A 19,606-nucleotide genomic window follows, 5' to 3' on the forward strand; every position below is an offset into this window, starting at 1 on the left:
TCAGAGTAGGCTTTTCCAATGTGCAATATAAAAGGAATACAATGACTGTGCGAGAATTACTTCCGATTATTTTGTTTAATGAGAATGAGTAACAGACAGACAAAATTAATTCACTAATAAAAGGAGTTGTATAGGGCTGGTTTATTGTGTAGGCATATGCGTGACTAATATATATAGATTTATGAGTGCTAAGGAAGCATCTGTGTGTATTTCTGTGTGTGAAGGTGGATGTGGTTTTATGTGGAAACAACTCTGCGCAAATAAAATTTAACAATGATAGTGGATTCACAAGAGCTACTGACTATGCTCTTCTGACTAGCCTCTTTTATGCTTTTTTACACATTAAATATGACTAAATATATAATTATAAAGTTTAACTAGCTACAGTATGACAACAGTTTATTGGCTGTTAATCTCTGTAATTTATCCATCCAGTTGTTGTTTTTTACCTTCAAAATGAACATATATGTATATATTTGATGTATATATATATATTTGTAACTGATTTGGCAGGCCGCAAATTATCAATCACAAACAGCACACAGATGCAGCTCTGATCAATAATGACAACATCTCGAGGCTGACAATAATGTGTTTTTGGGGTTTTAAGTGGGGTGATGTTAAGTGTTAAAACAGAAAAAGGAAGGACAGGAAAAAATGTCCTACAAAACAATATTGTCAGTGAGTAAACTACAAATGATGCTCAAACAGAAAATCATACAGAGACACATCATGCAAAGAAATCAAACAGGAAGTTAGACTTTCTGAGAGTAAGAGCTAACAGGATCCGAACTATTAAGACTGTGGACCGTGTCCACTGCCACATAAAATAGAAGCGGGTCACTAGTGAATGAAAACCAGTCATGAGGGTCCACTTATATCTTTTCATCTTTATGATTCATTTCAGTACAGGTGAGTTCAGATTTTTTTTCTGATTGAGATTTAAAAATGTAACAATAAAAACATCTAAAAAAATAAATAAATCTTTAAATGAAGAATTGAATTGAAATTGTAGTTTGTATGTTTTTTCTGAGACAGAACTGTTTATTCACGCCTGCAGAACTTTGATTTAATTTTTCAATTTCAAAACATTTCATCAAAAACTCTCTTTGAATTTCTGAGGGAAATGACAATGACATTGGAAATCTCATGAAATCATGAATAGCTTTCCCTTTAGTAAAGTCGAGCATACAGACAATAAAAATGTTGCATTCTATTATACATAAAAATGATTTTGTGGTGAAGTAAATACTATAGAAAAACAAATGTAAATTCTACATTATATAATTTAGTTCAGGCAAGAATTTAAAAAAGGAGTAAATTCTATATTTGTTCTCAATTTAAGCCTGTAAAAATTTAAGTTTGAACTTATAAGTATATTTTACTTTGAATTGTTTATCTTTTCAAAGATTCTTTAAGTAGCCTAAATATCAAAGTTATGATCCTGTTGTTCCCATCACACACTGGGGCATGAATAATTAATAAGGTTAATTTTTTTCACTGTTTTATAGACACTTTTGTTGTTAGGTTTAGTTTTGTGACATCTGGAGTTCTTTTTCTTCTCAAAATAGTCTGTTCAAACTCAAAGAATATCCACTGTTTGTTACCGTCATTGTGTATCGTGTAAAAAGTATTGAGGTGTCTGTGTTTATTTGGGTAATAACTGTTTTGGGTGAACATATTATCGTAAAAATGATCATAAGTTATCTACTTGCTTACTACTCATATGTTTGTATGAACCACATGCATTAATATCATGATTTGTTTTAGCGCTTTATAGTTTGAGTAAAGTTTGCCAACAGTCTGTGTGAAATTTACTTGAGTATTGCAAAGTAAACAAAATAAATAAGCAGAAATTACACTTCGAACTCTAATTGGCCACATTACATTTACTTATTTCTTTTGCTAAGTTTACATTACTTAGTTAAGTAGATTTTATATTTAAAAATTCCATAATTAACTTTCACTTAAAAAATGTGTGCAAAAACACGCAAAAGAAAAATTAAGTACATTTTACATGTTTTTTTTTTCAGTGTACGTTAATTACACGTTTCTGTAAAGCTCATTTGAATGCTTTGAATAAACTCTTCTGTTTTCAGGCTGTATTGTTTCAGATGTGCAGCAGACAATAATAATAACAGGATACACGGGTGGTTCAGTTGTGCTGCCCTGCTCCTGTGCTGACCCTCAGTCTACAGTCACAACATTCAACTGGGAGTTTCAGCGGGGAAATCAATGGATTCAAGTATTTCAAAATGAGAAATACAGCGGCAGACATGAGCTGTTTAATGAACATTCTCCAACAAATCTGTCTCTTCTCATTTCTGACCTCAGAATGAATGACAAGGGATACTATAAATGTCTGACTAAACCAAATAGTATCACACATATTGAATTAAATGTTAAAGGTAAGTGTGAATTTGGAGCATGTGACAGATATTCAAATTTCACACCCATTGACAACTGAGTTTCTTTTTTGTTTACTATAATCCAGGACTTTATTTGCTGCAACTATATTAAAAGTTACATGGAATCATTATAGGAAATTTGTTTTTATTTGTTCATTTTTTGTGTATTTTTTTATTATTATTATGTTTAAATTAAAATATAAAATTAAATAATGTTTTACAAATATGTTTTCAGGGTGTGATTTGGTTGAGAACAGAAAGACATTATCAGTGACTGGATACTCAGGAGAGTCTGTGGCTCTGCCCTGTTTCTGCACTGAACTACTGGCTAAACCTGAAAAGATGCAATGGAATTATTTAACTGAAAACAATTATAAAGAAATCTACCCAAAGGAACAGATTGAGAATTACAAGAAAAGACTCAAACTGTTAAATCCAAACACTCCAGGAGATCTTTCTCTACACATATCAGCACTGAGGACAGAGGACCGAGGGGAATATCAGTGTGTCTCATCTGAGCAAGTAGTCGGCTTCAGACTTACTGTACTACAACCTGAAGGTAGGTTTCTTCTATTTCTGCTGTCAGATATACATTACTATTTATTTAGTTTTACAACGAATCTAAATATTTAGAAGAATGATGCCAACTTGCAGACTTATAGTGTTTTGTATTATTATTGGCTTCTGAACAGAAAAACCTCATGTCAACACAATCACTCTAACGACAAATCAAGCTTCACACCAAACACAAGACTCCACAACTTCACAACTTAATCCAACTCAACAACATATAACTCGCAGTAAGTCACAGGCATACTTTTTATTATACAACAATTCAGTGTGTTCTCTCATTGTCAAGAGTTTGTTTTTTGTTTTTTAAATACATGCATGGAGTTTTTTATGAGCTAATATTTGGAGTTTTATGTATATTTGTACAACATTTGAGAAAAAAAGAAGCATTTATTAAGCCATTTCTGTTTCTCCACAGATGTTTTCATTCTGGGAGTGTTTTTCTCAGTGCTTCTACTGGCATTTCTGGTATTTATATTATGGAGATACAGAGGTAAATTAACAAACACAATTACATTTCTGATAACTAATAACTACAAAAATATTCATAAATTACTTGTAAATGAACAGCTAATGTGGCTGTACTCTCGAAATACATAGAATAATAGGTACAAAACCCCCAAAAAGTGTTAAAACATATTTAGTGATTAGATTGGTGTTTCTAATGTTGCAGGAGGCAGAAATGATAAAAAGGAGACCTCTGATGGTGAAGAGCTAAAGAGAGAACAAGACAATCAGGTGAAAACAAACTTGCCTTTACTGTTGATTACGTAACGTATTGATGTGATGCTGTGTGGGCAATCACCCCATCTTTCCCTCTCTTTCTCCAGGACGACGTGATGTATTCTTCGGTAGTTCACGTTAAAACAGCATCCAAAGCAGCTCTCACACACAGTGACCCATTAGAGCTCACGGAGTATGCTTCTGTCAACATTAAGTGCTAAAAGAACTGAGTACTGCAGAGGGACTGAAACCACTGTTCACTTTGTCACCTAGTTTTCCGTACTCTTAATTTGAAAAGAAAACCTATTCATTGTTAGGAGGACTTTTTATGTGACTTTAAAGCAGATCAAGATGATTACACAGCAGGACTCAACAACTGAGGGAGCTGTGTTGCCTGTTTCTATTTTCAGATGTAAGCACTGACACTATGTGCATACACTTTCAAGTTATCACACAAAGTGACAAACCATAGTGTGTTGGGTTTGGTGGTTCACATATTTTAGCTTTAAAATCAATGATTATTGATTTTATAGTGAACAATTCAACTATTGATATTTTTTCCCTTTTTTGTACACATAATATTTAAAGGAGTCATTGACTGTTTTTTTTTTCTTTCTTCTAGGCTTGATTGTGTTCATGGGGTGCAGTCTAACGTATTAATACTTAGTTTTTAAAAAATGCATTATTTTTCACATAATTTTCCTTTATTCTACACAGCTATCCTATCCTTATGCTATAAACATGCTGAAGATTTCCTGCTTTTATGAAGCCCCTCCCTCAGAAATACACAATGGCTCAGATTGGTCAGCTGGCCCAGTGTGTTGTGATTAGCTAAACCACCAGTGCTCAGCGCATGTGCTCCAGTTGTATTGTAAATTAATTTGAGCCTGATTGAGACCCAGATAATATTAGTGAAGCGGATTGTGCAAGCACAGCTCTTATCGGCATGTTTTTTGTTTGTTGTTCTCTCATACTTTTATTGTGGTAAATAAACAAAGTTCTGTAAGAAACTCTGGATTGCTTGTAATAAAGATTTAAATGCAAAAGAAAAGGCAGTAGAGTCGACTGTTTCTGTGTTTTAATTTTAAATGTTTGTGGTAGCCTTACGAGAAAAGTAGGCTATGTGCTGTTTAAATGTATTGCTAATTGATTGAGCAACTTATACAAACCTAGAAGTCAAATGAATGAATATATACATTGTTTATATTTACTGAGTTATATATTTATTGAGATATTTATCGAATGTCTATGAAAGACTTTTACTGCACTATGATAAAAAAGGATCACAATGCTGAAAAAGCATTTTCAGTAACGTTTGGATTTGAAATCAAAATAATGGATAAATGTTGTGTTTGTAGAAGCGGCCGCGGATCAGTAGCAAACTGCAAACATGTCCTGTGTGAAAGCATAATAAGTCCGTACTGCTTCTGCACCACATACATAACGCACATGGACTGCATATGCACTGCAGCTGCAACATGGCCACATCCCCTTTGTAGCATTATCCTAGAGGGCGTGGTTTATCAGGGTTTTGTGACATCACAATAACTTGTTGCAGTCCCTACGAACCATTTTTGTAGGGATTAAATTGCCATAATTTTAAAAGACTTTCAGCATCGCAACTTTGCAGATATTATTTATGATCAAACAGCAAAATTACACACAAACGTTTAAAAAGTGAAATCGCAATTCAAGGATTAGTTCACATCGAGAATAAAAATTTCATGATAATAGACTTACCCCATGTCATCCAATATGATCAGGTCTTTCTTTATTCAAATAAATAAATAAATACCAATATATATATATATATATATATATATATATATATATATATTAAGGTTTTTGAGGAAACCATGCAGGATTTTTCTCCATATGCACTTGAATTTCGGCCGAAGGTTTGAAGGTCCAAATTGCAGTTTCAGTGTAGCTTCAAAGGTCTCTCCCACCTGAGGTATTACATAACATATTTAAGGTAATGATTGGTTATTTAAAAAAAAAAAAATGTTGGAAAGGTCACACATGATGTAGGCAAAAGTACCGACCCACTGTTTACAAAGCAGATGTGTAAAGCAAGTCAAAAACCCTATACAAAAGGTGAAACAATGAAACGGGATCATTTTTAAGTTGGAGAACATGAGAAAACCCTACCGTACCATTTTGAACCAAAGTACACAGACGAAGATCTAACCACACGTGACGTGACCCTTCCGAAGTGATTATGTAATGTGATGTGACATATACGAGTATTGCAGAGCTAGTGCAAGATGAACATTTGTGGTTAAAAAGTACATGCATTTTTATTTTTTACAAAATAACTGATCACTTCACTAGATAAGACACTTATTTCTTGGCTGGGATCATGTAGAGTCCTTTGAAGCTTTTATGAAACAATTTGGACCTTCAACTCATTGAAAAATCCTGCATTTTTCCCTCAAAAAAATAAAATAAAATAAAAATTCGACTGAAGAAAGAAAGACACAAAACATATTGACTGACATAAGGGTGAGTAAATTATCAAGAAATGTTCCTTCTAGAAGTGAACTAGTCCTTTAATCCTTATTTAGATCTGCCTCTGTTACCGGTCTCAATAAAGTAGGATGATATATAGTAACTGTATACAATGATGATAAAACACACATTAATGTCTGCAGCGTTCTGGCATTTTCCATTTAATGACTTTGCCCTTTGACCCGAACGTCATTCCTCATCACTTTAGTGCAATGCGCCACCTACAGGCCTCTTTCAGAATACACTTAATTCTATGTAACATTGCAATAACTTTTGTATACTTTTAAATACTTGAACTGAAGAAAGAGAGAGAGAAAAAAAAAAATAGGGTACCTATTATTACTCAATACCTTTATCTTTCACTGTAATATTTTCAGTCCGTCACACTCTCCCCTATTTTTTTTATATGACTCCTGACATCAATACTAGGTCAGTCTATTTCCTCTCAGTTATTCATCTAACATGTCCAGATAGGTATTGGTTGCCACTAAGGAACTGCATTAATACCTGGTAAGTCATTGGACTTCTCGGAATCATATAAGGCTGGACTGTATTTAAATTACTTTGTAAGTTGGTTGACCTCATATGTCATAAGTCAGTATTCCTTTTGGCTTTGCTTGTCTGTTCGACCTTCGTAAAGTCTCTTGGTCCTCTCATCAACACTCTCACATTGTTCATTTTGCCTTACAGGTAATTCTTGACTTGACGGAGGCAGCTCTTCTGGGCCGTACCTGACAATATCCTCTTCTTTGAGAACCTGCTCCTCGCCTTCTGCTTGATCGTCCTGTCTGGTCACTAGTTCCGACAATGGTGTTGCCAAAGGGTAAAACTCTTAACTTTGTAGTAGTTTAACATGGTCATGATTTCCTGCACTCACTGGCAAGTAAGGATAGTATCATTGTTCTTCCTCAGAGCTTTCCTCTTCCTGATCCACACTTAGCTCTGTGACTTTCCTCTTATTCAGTTGTCTTTTCTTTACAGTCTGAACTTCATTAGGTAAATCATTCACTGGTAGTAAAAGGTTTCTGTGTAATACTAAAATTGTCTTTTTACCAGTTTCAGGTTGGATCTTGTACACAGGCCCCTCTTTGATCCTCTCCACTACTTTGTGCACTTCCTCCTCCCAGTAGGGACGAAGCTTGCCTGCACCTCCTCTCTCAGAAAGGTTCCTTACTAAAACCCGATCACCTGGCTGTGGAGGTACTCCTTTCACCTTCCTGTCATAGTACTTCTTTCCTTTCGCCGATGACATTTGGCTATTTTTAAATGCAATCTTGTAAGCTTCTTGCATTCTGGATGCCCACTTCTCAGCAAACGTCACGTGGCTTTGGTTCTCCTTTTCCGTTTTTAGGTTAAACATCGGGTCAATTGGCAACCTGGGGGACCTCAGTAAAACAATGAGTATCCAGTGGCTTCGTGTCTGGTACAATTATACATGAACCAGGTGTGGAAGGTGTTCTTTCCAATCAACCTTTTTCTCTTCCTCCAGAGTGCGAAGCATTTGCAACAAGGTACAGTTTAGCCTTTCTACTGGGTTACCCTGTGGGTGGTAAGGGGTAGTCCTTGAATGAGAAATACCTGCCAGTTGTTGCAGTGTCCGGAACAAATTATTTTCAAACTCATGTCCTTGATCATGGTGGAGTCTCTCTGAATATCCGAAGTGTGGCATGAAATCCTGAAAGATCTTCTCTGCTGCCTTTTCCCCTGATTTATTCTTTGTTGGATATGCCTGTGCAAAGCGCATGAAATGATCCACAAGGATGAGTACGTATTCGTGCCCTCCTCGGCTTGGCACCAAGTGCAGATAATCAATGGAGACCAATTTGAAGGGTGAACTGGAGGTAATCGAACCCATGGGCTGCGCATTAACCAATCACACACGGTTCTGTTGAGCTTTTGAATGCAATGGCCAATCAGAGGTGTTCCGATGAGTCATCGCTGAAATGCCGGTGCTTCCTTCTCTCGCTCACTTATTGAATACCTCTTTCTGGCGAATTCTCTCGTCAGAAACAACAAAGTGCAGATGTGTGTACGAATCTATAATTAAGATATTGATTTCACAGTGTTAACAGTTTCAGTGATTTTAATGGGAGTTTCTGAGAGTGATTGAAATCTAGACTGTCAGTGAAAATTATCTTTAATAATGTAAATGTTATTTGCTCTCTTTCTGAACAATGAAAGATCAGTAGCAATATTTATATCACATTAACTTTCAATGTTAAATTCACATTTAATATAAAGTCAGTCGTATTGAAAATGTGTTATGGCATGACACCTATATTTGTTACTTAAAGGTGCTGTAGGGAACTTTTGTAAAAAAAAATATTTTTTACATATTTATTAAACCTGTCATTATGTCCTGACAGTAGAATATGAGACAGATAATCTGTGAAATAAATCAAGCTCCTCTGGCTCCTCCCAGTGGTCCTATTGCCATTTGCAGAAACTCCATCACTCCCGGTAAAAAATAACCAATCTGAGGTCCGGTCCGTAACTTTGTTTGTGTTCAAAATGTAGAAAAATGTATATAATAAGCGAGTACACCATGAATCCATTTTCCAAACCGTGTTTTTGGCTTGTCCTGAATCACTAGGGTGCATCTATAATAAGTGTTTATATTCGGACAATTTAGATTGCTTCGGGGATACCGCGGCGGAGTAACCCAGTACCTTTGTGATTCTTCATAGACATAAACAGAGAGAAGTAGTTCCGGCTACGATGTTCGATGTACGATGTTATATCTATAAAAAAAAAAAAATACATATTTTGCAACTTCTGCTAAATCATTAACTGCATTGACAAATAGAAGACTTAAAGGCTAAACCTTTAAAAAATGTAGGATGTTCTTTTTCTTTTCTTTATTGTATCAAATTTTTTTTTTTAAACTTTACAATTCTTAAAACATAACAGAAAAAGCAATCTTGAAAACTTTTCTGCTTTGTTCTTCAATAAAGAATACAAATGAGTGCTCAATTCATTATGAACTGTTTCAGATGCTTTATATTAAAGAGTGACAGACTGACCAAATGATAAAGAGGAATTAGACTGATGGTGTGTCTTTATTATGTGAGCAAATGTTTGGCCAATGAAAATATATTCACATGTAGTGTTAAAGCATGCAAGTTCATGTCTGTGCGTGAGGGCAACTGCGATTCCTTGTGGAAAATGACACAAATGAACAACAAAGATAGTTGAGAGCTTCTCGAGACTGAAGTGCTTATACTGCGGTTTCTTTGTATCCTATGCAGCTTCTAACCATCATAACACAACAATATACTCAACTCACAACAGTATTCCAAAACATGTTTTACAAAAGTTATTACTTTATTTTATACCCCTTCCATCTAACACACACTTTAATGAAATTAAATAAAATGTTAAGTGATCAGCTTTTGTTCTGCTGTGTGAATAATACACCATTTACTGAAATCTTGACTGAGATGAATGACTGAAATCAACTCTGAACTTGCTTGATTCAAGCAGTGAAATGATCCTTGTGTTTAATCTAGTGTCGACTCAGTATGCCACGACTAGACATCCGGTGGTTTATAACTGGAGATGGAAACCAGTGATCAAAAACAAATAATAAAGATTCAAATAAAACCTTTTAACAGGCAGTTTGGTAAATTTCATCAATACAACAAATGAAGTTGTAAAGCCATCAAGACAAAAAAGGAGGAAAAAATTCTTCAAACAAAAAGAAAAAAAAAACAGGCAAAGACCACTTTGTGCTTTCAAAATAATAAAAACATTTCATCTACTGTATGAAGCATAAAAGACACAATTTTCAAGTATACAAAACATGAAATATCACATAAAATACTAAAGTACAGCAGACAACATCATAAACTGGACTTAAAGAGAAGCAAAAACCAATGGTTTGTGAATTTGGGGTTAGAAACTGTTTTTAAAGGACATTTTTCAAGCAGTTTGTAATGTTATGGTAGGTAAAGACTACTGTCCACTGCATAATAATCAGTAAAGATGGGTCAGCTGTGTGTCCACGTATGGGCCTGAAGTAAACTAAACCAGAGAGGGAACAAACACGTGCACAAAAGAATAATGGCACTATCACTGTCTGAGCTTTTACTATGAGTGATTGTTTCTGTTCTGCTCAGTGGCTTTTCTACTACCAAAAAAACTATGTTATTGCAAAGGAATATTAGTAATATTTGATTAAAATGTCTGAGTGTCATCTTTTTCTTTTAAAAATAACAATATGCTATCCTTCATTCCCTCACTCAGTAAAGTTACAGCAATCCGATCGTGAGAAAGGCCTGCAGTGTCCTCACTCCACATCCTATGACTCAAAGAGCAGATTATATGCAAGCTTAAGTAGACATAGATGGTCAAAACCAATGTTTCGGAGTGCATTAGACTCTTCATCTGAAATGACCAGTGACATTATTCAGGCTCTTCAGGCGCTGACCAATCGGCTCACATAACAAACCATTTCTAAAAAACTGCATTCCTACGAAACACAAATAAGTTAAATGTTGAAGAAAATGAATATTGTTCTTGTCATGACTCAGATAAGCTTCACTTTGCTTATATACAGTAAAAGTGAGACAGTACAAGGCACACATTAATAATCTTTGAAATGTTACAGATGCATAAATTACGAATCCTATCACGACTTGATCTACTGTGCTAGAAATAGGGTGTCTAGTCAGAACGGCTAAAACTGTGTTGAATTCATGTGCTTCAGGAAAATTATTTGATCTACTGCTGAAAGACTAGGACCAGTCGAGTTGGTTTTGAGATTTTCATCAGACTGTGGTCGAATCCATGCATCTGATGACCCTCACAGTTTGCTCCAACAGTCCTAAGCAGCCCAGTCCTACCGATCACTGCTGTTCATCAATCTGAACTATTAAAGCTGTAGTTCAGTGCTGTATTTTCAGTGATGGAGAATTTGATATCTAAATGTTATGTTCTTAAACACTATTTGTGTTAGATACTGTCAACAAAGCTGCCAGGAAACAGCCCAGTTCGGCCATTTCTCTGAAGTGTTCCTTTAAACCAGCCGTCCTCTCGTTTTCTGTGCACAAACACAATGTCTCCCTCCTTGAGCTCCAGCTCTGCTTCGCTTTGGGGAGGGTAGGATACCATCACACGGTACCTGGAGGAATGGTAAAATGTGACGTTTATAAGTCAAGTCATGCTTCTTCTCAAGTATGTTGTGTGAATGTTGATTTCTGGCTGTTAAAGGGTTACTCCACCCTAAAATAAATATTACCATTAATCACTTACCCCCATGTCGTTCCAAACCCGTAAAAGCTTTGTTCATCTTTGCAACACAATTTAAGATGTGTATTCCAACCTTAAGCAGCAGATTTAACATTCAAACCATTTTGAAATATTGCAAAAACAGTATGTAAATAAAACTTCTCATATATGACATTCTCATATGTCAAAGAGAACAAACCATCACTTCCGAAGAACTAAATGAAATGAAAAAACAAACCAAAATGGAAACTGACATGATCGTTATATTGATAAGATGTGAATGTTCTCCAAAATTGCACTATAGTGATGAGGAGATGAATTGTAGAATAAAGTAATTATTTTTATTTTCTTTGCGTATAAAAAGTATTCTCATCACTTCATAACATTACGGTTGAACCACTGATGGCAGACGGACTATTCTGATGATGTCTTTCATACTTTTCTGGGCCTTGACACTAATATTTACTTGGCAGTCTGTGGGACAGTCACAAGTCTCCCAGTTCTCATCCAAAATATCTTAAATTGTGTTAGGAAAGACGAACAAAGCTTTTATGAGTTTTGTAACGACATGGGGGTAAGTGATTAATGACAAAATGTACATTTTGGGGTGGAGTAACCCTTCAAGGATTTTCACACAAAAGACGACAACAACCTTTGAAAAAAGCTTTACAAATTTTCAGAAATTTGACAGAATAGCAGATTCCACACTACAACTATAACAATAATGGCACAGAGGAACGATATCATTCGAATAACTTTCAGAATTTTTTTTTTACCAGCTGATGAACGACAAACACATTGACAGTCAATCTGAATCCATTCTGCTTTAAAGAGCTCAAGCAACGATTTTTGACTCATCTGATCTAATGAGATACAAAGAACTGTATCAATTAAACACAAATAAAAAAAAGTCATTTCATAAAAAAATAATATTATTTTGAGAAGCACATTTTAATATAAAAAAGTAATTTATTTCTGCTATAATTTTTTCTGAGTTAAAATAACTTTGTCGTAAAGTTCTCTGAGTTTCATTGTGTATTTGATGCTAGTTTCTCTCAAATTAATTTGTGAAATGCTGGTGAAGTGGCTCTCAGAGCAGCTCTGGAGATGAAGTTTCTGTGGACTGTCCTCATGTATTGATATATATATCTTCATGTCTTATGTTTGAGTTTTTACATATGACTAACTTACTGAGTTAGTACATAACACCATTCATTCACACAAAGAACTTACTAGTGATTTAGTATTTCCTCTGTGTGATCAGCTGTTAGATTAATCTATATTAAGTAAAACGGTCCAAAACTTATCATCGTTATCAAAATATTTTTTATTGCAATCTTGATATGATACTTTTTTTCACCCAGCCCTAGAGTCATTATAGTTGTCATTCTAATGTTTTATTTAACAAGTTTTTATTGAGGTTTTCATCTACCTTTCACACACGATTGGCCGGCCGTCATGCTGCATTGAGAGGAGGGAGGAGCATGGCTGTCGTGGAGGCGGGGCTATTGGGGCAGTGTTGTCTTGGGAGCTTGCTCTGTGTGACGCTGTGTCTGTGTTTGATGAAGACGAGGACACAGAGAGCTCAGAATCAATCAAACAGACCCCAGTACGGCCGTTGTGTCCTGCTGCCACCACTGCGGAGCTTGACGGAGCCATCTCAGGTCCGACTGCCCCCTGGGGCATTTCCATGGCAATAGACTGCTCCGCCTCCAGTGTAGGGGAAGATGGGGGAGATGGGCGGAGCTTCTTTTTGTTAGACAGCAGTTTCAACAGGCCTTTCTTTTCTCTCTGAAATGACACATTTGATTCTGTTTACATGAAAAGGTTGAGTGCATGAACAGAAATGTGTGAGGTTCATGGAGGATGTGTGACAAATAAAATCAATATAAATACCAAAATCAGGTCCAAACATGTTTGGACGATTCAAAGTCTGAAGCTTAAAAAAACAAAACAAAACTGAAGTCTGTTTATCATACTCCACATGATTTTTTATTATATCTGTCAACTCAAATCTGCAGACTTGTGTCAACTTCTCCAAAGTTTGTGTAGTGTATTCCAGCCTTAAGCAGCAGATTTAACATTCAAACCATTTTGAAATATTGCAAAAACAGTTTGTAAATAAAACTTTAAATCTCATATGTCAAAGAGAACAAACCATCACTTCTGGAGAACTAAATGAAATTAAAAAACAAAATGAAAATGGAAACTGACATGATCGTTATATTGAAAAGTAAAACATTAAGTTGCACATATTTGAGAATCTGAATATCAGATAATAGATCTATCTACCAATTAATCAATCTAGTTTATGCAATAAAATCTATCCATCATTCACACAGTGTTATTCTGGCTGCAGAGTATCATGTGTCATGTGGCCTGTCATTGTGTAAAAAGGAATGTGATTCGTTTTAAAATGACAGTTGAATTAATATTAAAATAAAATAAATAAATTATTAATATTAAAATTAGTATTAGAATATTTAAAATATATGTACAAACATTTTACAAGTAATAAATTATTTGCACACAGAAAAAAAAAAACTTGAATTTTAATGTTTGTTAGTGATGGCGACAGATGCCTTTTGTCTGAAGCAGCTCCTGTGTTATGTCATGTGATGGTAGCCAATCATCCCAGTGCAATATTTACTGAGCCACACATGACTTAAACTGTTACATCCATATAATAAATAATGAAAGACAAAAAAGTAAAAAAAATTAAATAAAACAAATAATTAATAAATAAAAATAAAACTTTGGAAAGGAACCCGGTCTACTGACATAACACAATCATATTATTTAGTGCTGTCGAATGATCGCATCATAAATAAAACTTTTTGTTTACATAAAATACAGTATGTGTGTGTACTGTGTAAATGTATTATGTATATATAAATACACACATACAGTATACAAATACTGAAAATATTTCAAATTTTAATTGATATTCTATATAAAAATTTGAAATTTATAAACTTAAAATATTTTTCTTAAATATATACATGCATGTGTGTGTATTTATATATTCATAATAAATATACACAGTACACACACATATATAATGTAAACAAAAACTTTTAGTTTGGATGCGTTTAATCATTTGGCAGCACTAATTATTTTATTTAATATCGTTTGTACTTTTTTAATTGACTCTGAGTTGCTTTAATCACTGTAATCCACTTTATTTATTTTTTTATAGCATTTTCATTATATCAATAATTACTCTAGTACTATTATCCCAGCTATCCAAAACAAAAAGAATGAAAAACATTATTTCAAATAAAGCTACACTGTACATGTAAGAGTACCAAAGAAATGTCCCAGAACGTTGAGCTAAAGTGAACAACACTCAGGGTTGTATCCTCTGGGTTCGCAGAACAGTCTTGATCATAAAAACTGATGATTTCAGCTCTATATCAGCAGGCTTAACCATCCAGCTCAGTAAATGAGGTGAAACTGAGAGTTTCTAATAGCCAAATTCCTTACTGCAGCACATTAAAATAACACTGATGGGAGGGAAATGCAAAAAAGAAACCACTTAAAAAGCTGTAGATGTTGTAAAATGATTAGTTCAACAAGTCTCACCTTGCAGTCTTTATCCAGTCTACAAGCAACACCTTGATTCGAGGCTGAACCGAGAGATTTTGTGCTGGCAGGAAGTGCTACAACAGAGACAGGTCTCATGGCATCACTGTCCAGAGAAGCAGCGCTAACATTAGGAGGGGTCAAGGAGGCGGCGGCACAGCTCATAGCCACACCGACTCTGGCTGACGAGGACCCTGGACTGGAGCCGAGGACAGGTGACGCCTGAAGAACCACAGCTGTGCTAGGAAGGTAGGACAGAGGATTGTGGGATTGGATGGGTGTCACTGCTGCCGTAGGCCGGTCCTGACTATGACTCACAGCTGGTGAGGAAAAAAGATGGAATAAAAGAGAGATGATTTATGTGATGACAAATCTGAGTGCCCATTATAAAGATGATTTTTAAATTTAGTTTTTAGAAATACTATATTGCAATCATGTTGGTTTTATGATTTTGAAAAAATAAATAAATCCATGAAAAGTATCAATTTAGTTCATGATTATTGTTTGCCAAGTAATAATAATAAAAAAGATAACTAAATCATAAAAATATGCCAAACAACTTTCTTTTCAATAATTATTTCTTTTTGGAATGTGTTATTCCTCAAACTAATTTTAATTCAGAAGTTAAAAATTAAATTATATCATAAGCACACAGGCCTGTTTCTGAAATACATTTCTGAGTGGTGTTTTTTATTAGGTGCGTGTGTGCATGTAATTCTACCTGTCCTGACCGCACTGCGTGCTTGGTTAACGGTCATCTGTGACGTCACATGCATGAGCACTTTGGGGTGCTGTCCAGAGGGTACATGTGCAGCTGACACAACAGCAGCAGGAAGTGGGCAAGACGGGGTGGGATTTGGGCAGACTGGGAGGGGTTTGCTGGGGTCGACACTCCCCAGGGCAGCTCCAAGAGGAGCAGAAGCGGGGCTGACGATGGTGACACCACGTCCCGCCTGTGAACACAGGGTCAGGGGAACTTTTGGCTGACTGCTGCCAGAAACCGTCCTGCAGAAAAAGGAAGAAATATGAGGTCAATACTCAAGTGTCTAAACTGACACTAGTGCTCACCCTGAATCTTTTGACATTGCAACACATTTTACAGCAAATAAGCCGAAACATCTGTACATTTACAGGCTCTTATGTAGTTGTATTCTCTTTTAAATCACAGGTCAGATGAAGAAGAGCTGTAAGAAAGACATTCTGAAGACATCTGTACAATGGTTTGAATGCCTTTAGATAATGTGTTCGTACTTCCGCTCAATTTCAGTCCGCTTCTGTACTCAGTCTGAGATAGCAAAACATCTCCCAGTTTTCCTCCGGCTCCAAACCAGCCGGCCAATCAATGAACAGAGAGTGGGCTGAGAGCCATGACGTAGATGCTAAACTAAGCATAAGCGCAGAGTTTAAGACTGTAGTTTAGGCTAGGGAAATCAAAAACGCCAGCGGACATGGAGACAAGGGACGCTATTCGCTCTGTTGTGGAGAATATTCCCAGCATTTCCCAACTGAAGCCCGGACAAGAAGAGTGTATGTTTCACATTTTTAATGGAGGTGATGTTGTTGCCCTCCTTCCGACAAGCTTTACTGACATCATTTGTGCCAAAATTCCCTTTAGCAAAAATTAATAAATAAATACAATAAACTGACTAATCTCACGTGACTTTCTTTTTTAATTTGATAATCAAAACTATGATTGATGAGTTGTCAACAAAGTGTATCTTTTAACAATTCCATGTGTGAACGAGACTAGCGTGGAGACTTTATGTGTGGTGTGTGTTTGCCAGATCCAGATGACAAGTGTGTAAGTGTGTATCATACCTGTTAACAGGACTCATGTAGTTACCAGGAAACACTCCGATCTTGCCGGTGTGCATGGATGTTCCTTTAAACCAGCCGTCCTGACAGCGCTCCAGCACCAGAAACATCTCCCCCTTCCTCAATTCCAACTCATCTTCCTTACGAGGTGTGTAGGGAAACATCGCCACGTACCTGAGAGAGAATCCAACATTTAAAGTTTCCAACATTAAAAAAATACATACAAACAAAAGAGACACATTTCATTCTGTAAAGTTTAATTAATTTGAAATGGTATAATTTCTTTTTTTTTTAAGTACTTATAAATAAATGTAGCATTTTTTTTATTGTTTATCAATTTATCAATATTTACAGTTTTAATTTGACTAAGATGCAGTACTGCTAGTCAAACAGGGGATGGCGCTGTTCCCACACGGCTATTACACATCATAACAAATCTACTCTCAGCTGTAAAATAATTTCCAAGGACACAAAAACCATAAAGTCTTTAAAAACCTCCTTGAAAATGGGAATGTCATGAATAACGGCCATAAACATACTTCACCCAGAGCATTATGGGTGACTCCAACACAAATCAGGTGTGTTTAGTTGATATGCAGACAAAAGGTGAAAGGTGAGAGGTCAGGGACTTAGGTTAAGTCCCCAGAGACTACCCTTATTCCCTTTAGACATGACCTCTGACCCCTCACCTGTGTGTTCAGTCATGCTCAGCTGGCATTGGCTAACAACAAAGAGGCCAGGCTCATACTCTTTCTAACAGTATCTATCTCTAAAGTTGTTTATTTAAAGTGTGTGTATTTTATGTTGTACTCACACTGTGGGTCTCTGACGGCCACTCTGGTCACCCGCAGCGGGCGACGGCCTCTGACCAGCATTAAAGGTGGCAGTGCCCACAGCTGAGGACTGTGACTGGGGGGGAGGAGGAGGAGGAGGAGGAAGAGCATCCTGAAATAATTAAACATACATTCTGTTAATATCATGTCTCCTACAAAATGATTTATCTATAAGAAACAATACAATTAAAGTCCATCTTGAGATCCATATTCATATTTATTTTGATGTCCTTTTACATACATGTATCTCATGTGTAGCAGGAAATGATGTCAGAGACATCCCAACAAAGTTTGGACAATGTCCAAAACCCTAATCCCACTGACTGTGACTTTCCAGCTTGTGTGCTGGTTGCTAACAAGCGGGTACTGTGGCTGTGGCAGGTGTTGTGATTGGTGGATATCCAGCCTGGGCTACATGTCTGGCTGAAGACGGATAAATCGGTTCCATATGGACCAACGCACACATCTGCAAACAGACTTTATGAGCCCAGTGGCACCACTACGAAAACAACTCTCACACTGTAAAGCTGGTTTTGTTGGTTTAAGTCACCTTTTTGTCTGTTCTTTTGTTTCAAGTTCTCCTACAGTGTTTTCTCTACTAATGCTCTTGTCTTTTTTGATTTATTACTTCATATGTCCTGTGTTTACTGCTTAATGTGGATTTACTGCAATTAGGAAAAACTAAAAAACAACATCCTTCTCTCTGGAGGTTTTAAATTCCCTTTACGAGATAAGAGAGTCAACCGATGCACACTAAGGCCACCATTAGAAAAACAATGCTTTGGAAACAAAAGGAAACAGTACCCGCACAGCACTGCACACACATCAATCTCAGAGAGCCATTAGTGTCCAGCCCGAGGCCCACACAACTCCCTGAAATAGTGTGTGTGTGTGTGTGTGTGTTTGCATTGAGAGAGATGAAGGGCTATCAGATGGCAAACTGTCCCAGTTTAGCATTAGCACTGGGGTGTGTATGAATGTGTATTTATATGAGAATGTTAAAGGGAGAGCTGCTTACAGTCTGCTATGGTTATGTGAGTGTTTGTGTTTTGATACACTGTGTTCAAAAGTTATGATGTGCTTTAGAGGGGAGGCATTTAAAAACAAAACATCATCTTTAGAGAGTTTCTAGCTGACCACTGAATTACTGTACTGAATTCAGTGTCTTTGTCAGCAAAAAAAGAAAAAAAAAAGATTTAAGAAGTTGCTCCTCTATATTCATTTCCTTTAAATCATTGCAGCTACAGCCATAAATACAGTCATTTAGTTAAAATCCACCGCCTCCAACAATAAACTAGGATAATTACTATCAGACTCCAAATGTGCACCAAAACACTGCGCTTTTAAGACAATGCATTAAACTAAAAAAAAAAAAAAAAAAAACTTAAAAGTGTCAAGACTAGGGCATCCACAATATAAGTTGATCACTACATGATTAGTGTGGCAAAATTAATTATTACAATATCTACAAAGATATGTTCTTATCTTTTCTCCTGGCACACTCCTTGTACACTTAATAAATAAATAATAAAATTAAAAAAAGGATTTGAAATTTGTCCTCTGAATATGTCTAGTATACAGGAACCACCTGTAGAGTGACAAATCAATTTAATAAAATGTAATCTAAATAGGACTAGAGAGCAGACTATACTGTAATATTTCCAATACTGTGCACTTTAAACAGAAATCATCCCACAAGTAAGCATACCTTGAATTTTTTAAAACCTTATTCAACCTGACACAAGGAGCTTAATGATTCTGTTTACTCAGTGGTCACCCAAATCAGAAATGGCCAAAATGGCCAATATCAGCCATTTATTTGGTGCCTCGTTGACAAATGCCATAGTGCGGAGTAATAGCAGTGAGTGCTGTTATACAGACAGGGTCATTTTATATATATATATATATATATATATATATATATATATACAG

The 19,606-nt window shown here is 35.9% G+C and overlaps 2 protein-coding genes across 2 annotated transcripts in view; one reads left to right on the plus strand and one right to left on the minus strand.

Annotated features, from left to right (window-relative positions):
* Positions 1-501: 501 nt before the first annotated feature.
* Positions 502-4,734, plus strand: LOC127983526 (uncharacterized). Its single transcript, XM_052585718.1, has 6 exons — positions 502-912; positions 2,100-2,408; positions 2,644-2,967; positions 3,397-3,471; positions 3,652-3,716; positions 3,809-4,734. Exons 1-6 carry the CDS (start codon positions 864-866, stop codon positions 3,920-3,922), a joined length of 936 nt encoding a protein of 311 aa, XP_052441678.1. The 5' UTR covers positions 502-863; the 3' UTR covers positions 3,923-4,734.
* Positions 4,735-9,488: 4,754 nt separating this feature from the next.
* Positions 9,489-19,606, minus strand: part of LOC127984287 (E3 ubiquitin-protein ligase SH3RF1-like) — a 54,710-nt gene continuing 44,592 nt past the window's right edge. Inside the window, exons 7-12 of the mRNA XM_052586866.1 lie at positions 17,656-17,786; positions 16,845-17,015; positions 15,748-16,031; positions 15,027-15,346; positions 12,874-13,232; positions 9,489-11,334 (exon numbers count right to left, since the gene is read on the minus strand). Coding sequence (XP_052442826.1) covers positions 11,166-11,334; positions 12,874-13,232; positions 15,027-15,346; positions 15,748-16,031; positions 16,845-17,015; positions 17,656-17,786 — 1,434 coding nt within the window. The 3' untranslated portion in view covers positions 9,489-11,165. The remainder of the gene's footprint in view (positions 11,335-12,873; positions 13,233-15,026; positions 15,347-15,747; positions 16,032-16,844; positions 17,016-17,655; positions 17,787-19,606) is intronic.

This window comes from Carassius gibelio, chromosome B20 (assembly GCF_023724105.1).
Source record: "Carassius gibelio isolate Cgi1373 ecotype wild population from Czech Republic chromosome B20, carGib1.2-hapl.c, whole genome shotgun sequence".
In the NCBI taxonomy this organism is placed as follows: Eukaryota; Metazoa; Chordata; class Actinopteri; order Cypriniformes; family Cyprinidae; genus Carassius; species Carassius gibelio.

Bases quoted from the DNA above. Each gene is read 5' to 3' on its own strand.
- LOC127983526 (XM_052585718.1), top strand. From the start codon at position 864: ATGAGGGTCCACTTATATCTTTTCATCTTTATGATTCATTTCAGTACA. The intron at 3,472-3,651 runs GTAAATTAACAA...CTAATGTTGCAG, and splicing joins TATATTATGGAGATACAGAG to GAGGCAGAAATGATAAAAAG. The intron at 3,717-3,808 runs GTGAAAACAAAC...CTCTTTCTCCAG, and splicing joins AGAGAGAACAAGACAATCAG to GACGACGTGATGTATTCTTC.